General features: G+C 43.1%; 1 protein-coding gene across 1 annotated transcript in view; it reads right to left on the bottom strand.

Annotated features, from left to right (window-relative positions):
• Positions 1-277: 277 nt before the first annotated feature.
• Positions 278-12,252, bottom strand: part of RIT2 (Ras like without CAAX 2) — a 267,783-nt gene continuing 255,808 nt past the window's right edge. The window contains exon 5 of the mRNA XM_054032420.1: positions 278-1,234. Within this exon, the coding sequence (XP_053888395.1) occupies positions 1,007-1,234 (228 nt within the window). The 3' untranslated portion in view covers positions 278-1,006. The remainder of the gene's footprint in view (positions 1,235-12,252) is intronic.

Raw genomic sequence — 12,252 nt, 5'->3', positions numbered from 1 at the left:
CTACTTGGTATGTACAAAAGCTTACAAAGGGAGAAGCATTATATTAAGAATTCACATACATTTCTATCTACCCTCTAGGTGGGACAAATTATGGGCATGCAATCTACTGCTACTGGTGCATAACCTTCTGTGGGAGATTGATCAGGTCGTAAATTTCAACTGAAAATATTGACAACGATTATAATCACTTATGAGATACTTTGACAATTAAGAATCTATGATGTGAAAACATTTCATGTTAGTTTATTGCAAAATGCTGATATTCGGCATTTTTGCCACATGCTGAACAACTTAATCATTCTAAAAAAATATACTGGTCCATGGAAAACCAATAAAAACATTTTAATAGATTGTTGTTTGGTAGCTTTGAGCAATGAACCCCACATTAAGGTGTTGAAATTAACATAAACAGTAAAAACTGTAGTTATAGTCAGGTTGCAATGTTTCAGGAACTATGCACAACATGACACTTTTTCATTTGGGGTTCCATTATTTCACCACGCCTACCAGCTTACAGCACCATGTGAAAGCACCACATGATAATTCATCCAAACATACATAAAATAAGCTTTCAAATGATATATGATTTGGGAGTGTGTATAGTGGGTACATTAATGGCCCTTTTTGGAGAATTGCTCCACACCTAAAATACTCTTTCCTACCCTTGATGACCTTGAATACCCCTTGCTGGGGGATCATGCAGGGAAAAGTACACTGTTCACGCCACGGCCTCTGTACCTTACACAAGAGGGCCTACTGTGCCAAGAGTGAGGGGAAGGGTAACTGACTTCTATGTGGCTCCTTCTGCATTGGCTATGTTGGGATAAAGGGGCCACCAGGCAACCACAGATTGGGCCTCATAGAAGTTATTCCTGCATAAGGACTGAATGAAAGCAGAGAAAGGACTCCAGAACTGGGCCCTGAAGATGCTGTGTAAATGCTGCCTTAGGAATTGCTACAGATGACTGTGATCAGCTCCCTAAAGGTGGCCCACTGGAAAGTGCCATCAAGTTGTGCTTTCTCTTTTCTTCTTCAAAGATCCTTTCAGCATCTGCCACAGACTGTCCTTCCTCTTCATCTTCTTCTCTGTCAGGGGCAGCGAGGACTCTTTTCTGCGGATTTCGCGCACCAATCCATGAAAGACATCATCAATGTAGAAGCGCAGGGCAGCTGAGGTCTCAAAGAAGGAGCACGAATACTCTCTTGCCAAGCTCATGCCTTCTTCAGTTGAGACCTACGGGGAAAAAAAAAAAAGGCCATTGACAACAACAGGTTAATAAAGTTTGAGGCCAGAAGGGAGCCTTAGATCATCTAGTATGACCTGTGTATCACAGGAGTGTGACACCCTGGCACCCCTTATTCACTACTGTCATATTATTAGGATGTGTTTTGTGCAAAGTATGCCTTGTGAGGAATCGTTCTAAGAGTCTTGATCTGCTAGACATTAATATCTTGTTGGATTGCATGTGTTATCGTTGTATGTGAATTTATGAAGTTTGGCTAGTTTGTGTTACTGAAACATGTTGTGAGGTTGAAAACACCCAAAAGCTGCCTTTCAGATACAACAGTAACAAGGCCAAACAATGTTAATCGCTTATTGAGGAAATGCACACAAGCACAAGAATTGCCCCAGGAAGTGTGTACAATAAAACATCCCAGAGAGAGCACTACACAATGGGGACTGTTTGACCCAGGTCACAGCAAAAGAGCTTTCCAGCAAGTGGGAAGAAGATATAAAAGGGGGAAATGACATCATGATGGTACATCACTCTCCCTACAACAACACATCTGAAAACACCTGAGGAACAAAGACTGAACTGGGTGAAGTGATGGTCCCGGGCTAAAGGGATTTCTAGCCTTTGTATGAAAACCTGGGAAACCCAAGCTGCAAAGCAAAGGCAGCTTGTGCCTTAAGAATCTGCCAGCCTGTTTATCACTCAGGGTGAGAAGTTGCTAATTCCTAGCCTAATATATTAATCTCAGTTTGAGGTTTTGTTTATTTACTAGGTAATCTGCTTTGATCTGTTTGCTATCACTTATAATCATTTAAAATATATTTTTGTAATTAATAATTTTATTTTATGTTTTAATCCAAACCAGTGTGTGTTTGACTAAGGTTCTGGGAAAAGTCTCAGTTTGGTTACCACAACTGTGCATGGTCCTCTTTACATTGAGGGAGAGGTGGACTGGGTATTAAACCCATCTACTGGCCAGCATTAACCAGGGCAGGACAGTACTGATCTGGGGTCCTAGGCTGGGAGGCTGCTGGTTAGAGAGCCTGCATGTAACTGCAGCTGGGTGTGTCCCTACCTGTGTAAATGCTGATGAATGTGCAAGCTTGAAGGGCTTTGCAGCGTGTCACAGCAACACAGTGTGAGCAGGAGCCCTGACTGGTGGGTCACAGGGCTCAGTGGTACCCTAGTTCCAGGTGGAACCCATCACAAGGAGATCCACCCTGAGATGGATATAAACCACCAATCTTTTGGTTAATAGCCAAACATACTAACAGATTGTGCCACAGAGACTAAGATGTGTCAGAGACTGTCCACAAGCTCTCTGAATATAAGTATTCTATATGTCTCTGGCCTCCATCACCACAGTATCTAAGCAACTTGCAACACCCCGGAAAGGCAGGGAAATACTTTTATCCTCATTTCACATGGGAAATGGAGGCACAGAGAGATTAAAGAATGTACCCAAGATCACCCAGGAAATCTGCGGAAGGGCAGGGATGTGGACCTAAGCCCCAGACCGGCATGCAAACCTGTGTTGAGTACTAAGCTAGAAGGGTAAACCTTCAGAATTGAATTCAAATTCAAGGCCAGGAGTCCCCGTTTTTATATGTATTTGTATTTAGATATAAGGATGTATTCAAATAAGTTTAAAACCATGATACTAAGATGAGGGCTGTGTAAGACCCCTATCAATATCCAAGTAGATCCTAGGTTGTGAGAAATACCAATTTCCTTTGAGTACCTCAGGGCTAAGCCATTTTTTCTTCAGCCCAGCCACATTGAACCAGGGTTCCAGTCACATTTATTAGAGATATAACCTAATGCTTCAGGGAATAAGCAAACCACTTACTGGCTAACATTAGAAAGAAACTTTCTTTATGAATAGGTTATTTCATCATTTTCCTATCTTGGGCTTTTTGCACCTTCCTCTGAAACATTTGGTGCTGCTCACTGTCAGAAACAGGACTCTGGACAAGATGGACCATTAGACTGATTCAGCCTGGAAACTAGTGTGTAGCTATCACATCCATGCATATACTTTTTTTCGGACAGTTGCAGACTTTCATATTCATCCATAGAGTTTAAGGCCAGAAAGGGCCAACAGATCACCTAATCAGACCCCTGACATAAAACAGGACATAACATTTTACCCAGATACCCCTGTATTCAGCCCAGTAATTTGAAACATTAGCAGGATTATACATTACTTTAATCTTAAAGTGGTTACAAATATTGTAAAGGTAGATAAGTAGGTTGTATGCTACCCTAAATGATACTCAATGACACCAAGAAAGAGTGTTATCACTTTAAGATTGCTATAATTGCCCACCTTCTGCAAAAGGAGATGGGAGCAATATGCTCCTTGCTTTTCTCAGGGCAGCTGTGTAAGCAAAATGCCTGATTCCATATGTCTAATAGGCACCAGTGAGAAATTGATTGTGTGAATAGAAGACTCTTATGGCCTATTTTGTACTTTTTAATCATTCTCTCATTGTGCCTTGTTCTTCTGGAGGAGGAATTCACTTTTTGAAAGGCGCTGCAATTCTGAGCAAACCCATAAACAAAGCTGTAATTTTATTGAAGTTTTTATCTATTACATAAAATAATAATCTTTAAAACCCCTAAAACAATGATGTGAAAAGAATGTTAAGGTTTCAAAGTCAAGCATTCAACCTTGGAAAATGCCTAGTCCATTCCCCTCCACTCTTCTGTCCCTGCCCCCATCCCCTTCATAGTCTTTCTGTGCCCTCCTCCTAGCTTCCCTCATACTTCCTCCTGGATGGGGTCCATTGAGAGCACAGGAGAGATTGGGGATTGGTCCTGCTTTGAGCAGGGGGTTGGACTAGATGACCTCCTGAGGTCCCTTTCAACCCTGGTAGTCTATGATTCTATGAGAGAGAGTCTCTCTTCTCTCAGTTCTGCTGCCTGACACAACAGAAGCTCCCACCAGACAAAAGGAACAATGGCAGGAAAAGACCTCCTTAGCCAGAGAATGGAGCATGCTTAGTAATCTCTGTGGGGGTGGTGCATGCTTGTTATAGTTAGCATGGAGCTCAGTAGGGGTGGCATATACTCAGTACAGACAGATTGTTTGGAGAATTTTGCTGGAGGTCTCTAATAAACTCAGTGCAGCTAGTTTCACTGGTTTATAACTTGCACAAATTTGATTGGATTTTCAGAGAGATAGCAAAAGACAGCTCTTTGACTCCAGCATGAACCCCCTACCAAATTTCATGTCCCTGCTTCAAAGCATGGAGGTGCTAAAGCTTCACAACAAATGGTTAAAAATTTTCAAAATAGGCAACATGTGGCATTTCCCCCTTATCTCGTACTCGGGCACTGCTGAACTGTTTTTATTGAAACTTCCCAAGTCTGAGGCAGACTCCCAACCTGGTAAACTTCAGCCCAGTTGGCAAAGTTAGAAGTCACTGAAAACAGGGTCTTCAAATGGAAAGTCTGAGCATAACTCTAGAATATCTATATAGTAAATCAATTTATAATTATCTGATTGCAAATGAAATTTTAAACTCCCAGCAATGTGCAGAGGAAAAGTGCAAGATTTATTTTTTTCCAAATAATAAATCAGTCATGGGATTGGATGGTTCCAAAGATTAGTAATGGGGTATAAAGCACTGAATAAAGGCACTGGGGCTCTACATAACTGCAACGGTCAGCCCCGTGTGCCTCTAATTTCAGGGTAGTGACTCCATTGTGAGATCAAATCCAGCCCAGGTCAGTACTAACCAAAGGTTTGTTAACATCTCACGGTTGCCTGGAGGCCCATATCATGGGAGTAGGGGAATCCTAGAATGTAGAACTGGAATTTACTGGAGGCAGCCCTGATCCCTTGGAAACGGAGAAAATTGCAGAATATGTTCCTTGGGAGATGGCGCTTGTAACTCCTCTAGGGAGGGTACACTGTTTGGTTGATGAACTTGTTATGATTTGCCAGAGAAAAGTCCTGATCATACTGGAGAAAGTATGGGTGGAGGCTTGTGCCGGAGCTGATGAAATTTACACATTTATAGATTCCAAAGCCAGAAGGGACAACTGTGATCATCTAGTCGACCTTTCCCAAACTAATTCCTAGCGTATATAAAAAACATCCAATCTTAGTTTAAAAAATGGTCAGTAATGGAGAATTCACCACAATTCTTGCTTAATTGTTCCAACGGTTAATCACTCTCAGTGTTAAAAATGTACACCTTATTTCCAGTCTGATTTTGTCTAGCTTCAACTTCCAGCCATTGGCTCTTGATAATCTGAAAAATTCATTTTTCTCTGCTAGATTGGAGAGTCCATTATTAAATATTTGTTCCCCATGTAGGTACTTCTAGACTGTAATCACGTTGCCCCTTATCTTTCTGTTGTAAAGCTAAATAGATTGAGCTCTTTCAGTCTATCACTGTAAGGCGAGTTTTTTTAATCCTTTACTCATTCTCGTGGCTTTTCTCTGAATCCTCTCCAATTTATCAACATCCGTCTTGAATTGTGGCCATTAGAACTGGACACTCCAGCAGCAGTCACACCAGTTCCAAATACAGAAATAAAATAACCTCTCTACTCCTACTTGAGATTCTCCTGTTTATGCACCCCAGGATTGCATTAGCCCTTTTGGCCACACCATCGCACTGGGCGCTCGTGTTTAGTTCATTATCCACCATGATTCTTAAATCTTTTTCAGAGTTACTGCTTCCCAGGATAGAGTCCCCCATCATGTAAGTATGGTCTACTTTCTTTGTTCCTAGCAGTATACATTTACAGTTAGTCGTACTAAAACACATATTGTTTTGCTTGAGCCCTGCTTACCAAGAAATCTAGATCATTCTGTATGAGTGACCTGTCCTCCTCTTCATTATTTACTAGTCTCCCAACTTTTGTGTTATCTGAAAATTTTGTCAGCAATGACTTTATATTTTCTTCCAGATTATTGATAAAAATGTTAACTAGCATAGGACTAAGAACAGATCTCGGTGGGATCCCACTAGAAACACACCCGCCTGTTGATGAGTACCCATGTGCAATTACATGTTGAAACCTATCAGTTAAACAGCTTGTCATCCATTCAGGTGTGCTATCTTAATTGTATATCATTCTAGGTTTTTTTAAAATCAAAATGTCATGAAGTACCAAGTCAAATGCCTGACAGAAATCTTAAAGACATGTCTACACTGCAATTAGAAATCCATGTCGGGCCCATGCCAGCTTACTCAGTCTCATGGGGCTCAAGCTAAGGATATGTGTAATTGGGTGTAGACATTCGGGCTCAGGCTGGGACCGTTCCACCTTTCAGGATCCAAGAACCTGGGCTCCACTCCTAGCCCAAATGTCTACACTGCAATTAAACAGCCTCTTAGCCCAAGCCCTGTGAGCCCAAGTTAGCTGGCATGGGCCAGCCATGGGTTTATACTTGCAGTGTAGACGTACCCCAATTATATTACCTCCACTATTCCCTTTATCAACCAAACTTGTGATCTCATAAACAAAAATCAAGTTAGTTTGACAGATCTATTTTCCATAAATCCACGCTGATTGGCATTAATTATATTATCCTCCTTTAATTCTTTATTCATCAAATCCCAAATCAGCCACTCTGTTATCTTGCTGACAGGCCTATAATTACCTGGGTTATCCTGTTCACTCTTTTTCAATAATGGCACACTGGAGCCTGGAGGACTATGTGTGGGACAATGGACAGAAGGAGGGAGTTACGGTGAAGGGCTGTTGAAGGCTCCATGGGCCTGATCCAAATTCCATTTGGGTGAAGTGTGTACGAGTGTTTCTACTGATTTAAACCGGGATTGAATCAGGCCCTATGGAAGCAGCCATCGAGCTGGACGGGACAGTGAGCTTGGACAGCTGAAAAGCAGGACTCAACTGAAGAGCGAGTTGGAGGGGTAAGCTGTAGAGGTTGGGGTCAGGGAGCTGAGCTGGCCACTGACTCACCAGTCACATTAGCAAAGAATGTGGCCCATTTGGGGTGTATGGGTACGTAGCTGCTGGTGGGCTCTATGTAGAGGTGCGATCTCCTAAAGTAAAGGGAGCTAAGCTGAACTTGGGGAATGTTTGCGTGGCATGACCTCACAATGAAAAGAAATATTTCCTGGCTCCAAACAGCATTTTACAGCATTAAAATTCTGTTTGTGGCTTTTGCAAGCCTCCCTTGGAAAATTACAAGTGAGATTAAATGGATTGCTGACAGCATGCGGAGGCAGTGATGGATGAGCTGCCATGTTAATGACAGCCAGCTCCATATTAAGGTCAAGTCCTGTACAACCGAAAGGACAGCATGAAATGCCAAGCTTGGGTGCAGATGGGGAGGCACTGGCAATCTCCGGGCTGCACCAGCTGAAGAACACCAAAGCATTTGTACTTTGGGATGGAGGGATGAAGAAACAAAATGGATCAATTTTCTACGCATGCCCTTAGGTTGTCAATACAAAGAAAATCTCCTTCAGGATCAGTCTGTGCTGTGTTTAACCTTTTCATCTTTGTCAGAACAGCCGCAGCAGCAGCTCAAAGGGTGTTTCATTCAGAGAGTTAGCATTAGCAAAGGCAGCTAAATCAGCGTGGCAAGGCTGGCGTTGGTCTCCATACTAGAAAGCAATATCTCTCCCCTCACACACCTCACACCTGCAGTGGTGGCAATCAGCGCCCTCTGCCTAAGTCATTAGGAGCTCCGGGTTGCCATGGAGAAATTATGTAGGCCACAGGTGAAACGATAATAGTTACAAGGATTCTCCTAAACATTTGTTACTTAGAGTTCCATCCAAGGTGCCCTCATTAGCTTTTCAATGGGAAAAACAGTGACAACTACAGACTTAAAAGCTTAATTTAGTCTCAGTCTAGAGTGGTTGCTACAAGATGTAATGGGCTTTGATGGCAAAACTAAGGAAGAAGGGAAGGCAGGCTGTTCAACTCCGTTCCAAAAGCCTTATCCAAAACCAATTGAACCCAATAGAAAAAAATTCTATTGGCTTTGGATCAGGCTCTAAAAGGATGGTATTTTGACAGAAACAAATGATCCTCACTGTAAAATACTGGCTAGTGACAGCCAGAATGGAATTATTCAGGGAAGTACTTGCAGGTTTGGCTCTGAAGCTGCACGGCTCTTCTCTGAATTCCATTCTCCACTACGTCCAAGACGGTGATGACTACATGGAGCTGCCTGCTGCTCCCTAATACCCGGCCACTCAGTGTTGGCAGAAGTTAGAGCAGCAGGTGCATGACTCTAACTTTGGCCACTGGCGTAAGCGCTGCAGTTTAAACCGGAAGGGGATCAGGCCTAGTGGAGTTCAAGCTGACTTACACCTATATGCCCCGTAACCTGACCCCTCCTTTCCCTTTGTAGCAGGGTAAACACCCGCTCCTGCCCTGAAGGGCTAAACACAGCCCTGGGAGAAGGCTGTTGCAGGGGGGAAGCAGCTACTAGGCTGATTGGGGAAGTAGCTGCAGCTGGGCCACGCCCCAGTCAGGCCAGCGGGCCCCATAAAGGCTGGGAGCCAGGAGCAAGAACTCAGTCTCTCTCTATGTTCAGAGAGAGAAGGGCCTAGCTGCAGGGAGCTTAATCAGACACCTAGATTGGGAGCAGGGCTGGGGAAGGGCCAGAGGAGCTGGGCCTAGGAAAGCTCCAGGCTGCAGGCCTGGCAAGGCCTAATAGGTGTAGAGTTGCAGGGGGAAGCCCCCAGGTAGGCAGAGGCAGCAGGTCCGAACCCCTTTGCCTGTGATGAGTGGCTGATACTGCAGTCTGCCCTAGTGAATGGGGCTAGATGGAGACTGGGCAGTAGCCAAGACTGAGGTGAAGTGGGGTAGTGGGTGGGGGTTCCCCAGGGAGGGGAGACCCTAAAGACTGAGGGGTTACTGCTACGGGGCAGCACCCCAGGTACAAGGGCACTGGGGTCCTGGGAGGGACACGGGGCCACAAGTAAGGCGGATCACCAGCCTGCAGGGGGCACTCTGGTTGCTGGAAGAGCTAATTCCCAGAACTAACCAGCAGGAGGCGCCGCAAGGATGAGGCCACTCTTCTACACCCTTATACAAAGGTTACGGCAATGGCACAGTGTTATAGGAGGCTTTACACTGGCAGTGATTTGTCCTGCACAGGTGGAAGTTTCCAGGGGGAATCTCTGGTTGGTTTAAGAATCCAGCCCACTATGTTCATCGGTTAAATGATATTGTTCACTTTATGCTTGTATACCATTGTGATCGTTGTGGTATAAGATAGGTAAAACTAGACTGGAGAGGCAAATCAATCAAGGTTTCTTTCTAAATACAAGCAGCACTGACATTATTTACCTAGAAATTATTTATGTCCTGGAAGATTAAAAAAAGATTTTAACTCCCTCCCCACCACCACCACCATCATTCTCCAGCCATTTACATTTTTAACTATTTCATCATTGCCACTTAGCACTGACATCCCTCACTACAATGGGAAAACCAAGATCAAAAGGAAATCAGTTCAAACTGGAAAACATGGCCTACTTTCTGCCCCATCACTAAATGAGCAACATGGGGATAATTTGCGCACACGGCACAAGTGCAAGTGCAGAATTTCAAGTCACCGACATTACTCTTAAAGCCATTTGGAAGTCTTCAGAGGTAATCAGTTGAGCAAACCTCACTCGCACTTCATTGCAAGCAATTCCGTGGGCTCAGTTTTGCTGGCTTTCTAGATTACAAGGCGCGATGAGATAAAGGCTGCCACACAATTAATCATTTTGGGGAGTGCATTACAACTCGTTCCATTGCTCACTTTCCCCAGACTTACACAAAAGCTGATGTCACATAAGAAGACTGCCCCATTTGTTCCTTTTTTTTGGATGCTAAGTTTGCTGTTGGCATGCTTTAGGAGTGTTCGTAATTAGAATGTGACCTTGTTCCAGTTGCTATAAATAGTGTGTAATAAATATGCAGGGTCTGATTCTGATCTCATTTACATTGGTATAAATCAAAAGTAACTCTGCTGAAGTCAGTAGGATTGCACTGGTAGGGCCTGATTTATATCACCCTACCACCTTTTTCACCCAGCTAGGCTGTAGGGCAGGTGTAAAGCCCACACAGGCTTTATCAATGGCATAGGAGACATGTATACCAGGAGTCGAGACAGGTCTGTGCTATCTCTATAGGAACCCCCAGTGCAATGGAAATTTCAAGTCAGACAGGAGGCATGATGGAGGTGGGCAAGGGAAGGAGACATATCAAGACCAGGACGAGGTATGGTCAATGTGATCAATGTGCAGGAATTCTGTGCCACCTGCAGGTGTGCAAGCTAGTACAGCTACCAATGCCATCCTGGTTGGGGTATGCCATGGGCTACCCCAACCGCTGAATAATGAAGGGCTCAAGATGCCTCCACTGTGCCCCTATAAGAGCCCAAGGATAAATGAGGCCCAGAAACGCTGCAGCAGGAGGCAGAAAGAAATACACTGGAAGAAGGAAACAACAGATAAATAACCATGAAGTTGGAGGTGCAATCAGCCTCAGATTGCAGGGCTCACACAATTCTCTCATGCTCATCCCCACTGTGGTCCTCTCCACTGCTCAGACAGCACTAGCCAGAGTCAAACAGAGTCCTCCCCTCCCAGCTATTTTAATTTGTGTTATGAGCTATCATTGTTTTAAATAAAGAGACATAGATGGTTTTGAGTGACATGAAATACACAAAGCGCCCAGACCTATTGTTAGAACTTGGCAATAATCACTACTCCTTCATTATCGCATACATATAGTGATAACTAAATGGGCCTGGTGTTTTATGTAAAGCCAGCTCTGGAAACAAGGAAGTACCTGCAGGTTTGGCTCTGAAGCTGTACTTCACTTCTCTGAACTGTATTCCTCTGGCTTTATCTTGTCAACGGCAGAATTGATGGGTAAGTTTAAGGCAACATTATACCAGGATGTAAATTTGGAAAGATGGAGTTGGGACTTGACAAAATAGGATACTCAAAACCATACTATTTCACATCTTCCATGGGCAGCTCTGTTTCTAATATGAAGAGAATCTGAGGGCTGTTAAATCTTCAGTATCAATCTTCAAGAAGAATGATTAAGGGTCAATTGCTCAAAGTGTTTTCACAGATCTCACAATTTTCTAAATCATCAGTAATCATTAAAGGTGCACTGATTGCAAAGCCTAGCAGAATGTATTGTCGGGCAGAAGAGGGCAGAAAAAAAATAAGACATTTATTTAAAGATACTTATTAGAAGTAGGATCCCTCTATTTGTATGAAAATAACTTCAAAGATTAATTTGGTTTTTAGTATTTAAAACCCAAGGAATTTGTTTAAATTTTCTTCTGAGCAACAACAAAGTTTTGTTAATTTTTATCATCTGCTGCCAACAGATGGTTACAAAAAAGATTAGCATGTAAAATGAAGGCTGTGAATATTGTTTATTTAGTCACGATCAGGAAAAATAAAAAACAAAACAAAACAAAAAAAAACCCAAAGGAGCCAAATTCTGATTCCTGCTAAGGCACTTTTGCACTGCTTTGGTGGCACAAAGCAACTTTAAAGCCAGTTTAACCAATCCCCTTTATTCTTACCTACCTAAACTTTCAAATTCATAATCATAATTATAATTATGTGTTTCGTATTTGTATTGCAGGACAATGGCCCTGAGTGTGCTAGCCAATGTGCAAACCTTTGCAAAGATATGATCTAACCCAATCAAATCTCTCCCTAATTAATATTATGTTATCACTACTGGGAAGGCAGGACTAATATGATAGATACCCGAAGAGGAAGAGGGTGATGTATGCATGGAGAACCAGATTGCAGAGGAGGAAGAGGGGGTAACAGGAACCGTGTGTGTGTGTGAGAGAGAGAGAGAGAGAGAGAGAGAGAGAGAAGGGGATCTGTAGAGGTAATGGAAAATTTGATTGACTAGCACGCCACAAGTCCAGAACTAAAATAATCTCTAGTGCTGGAGTAAGTTCTCTGAGGCCCATATTCAACAAAATACTTAATACATGTCTCGCTTTAAGCATGTGAATAGTCCTATTGATTTCCCTGGG

Source organism: Malaclemys terrapin, chromosome 6, assembly GCF_027887155.1.
Source record: "Malaclemys terrapin pileata isolate rMalTer1 chromosome 6, rMalTer1.hap1, whole genome shotgun sequence".
In the NCBI taxonomy this organism is placed as follows: domain Eukaryota; kingdom Metazoa; phylum Chordata; order Testudines; family Emydidae; genus Malaclemys; species Malaclemys terrapin.
The sequence above is the reverse complement of the archived record's forward strand: the minus strand, read 5'-3'. Positions and strand labels throughout refer to the sequence as shown.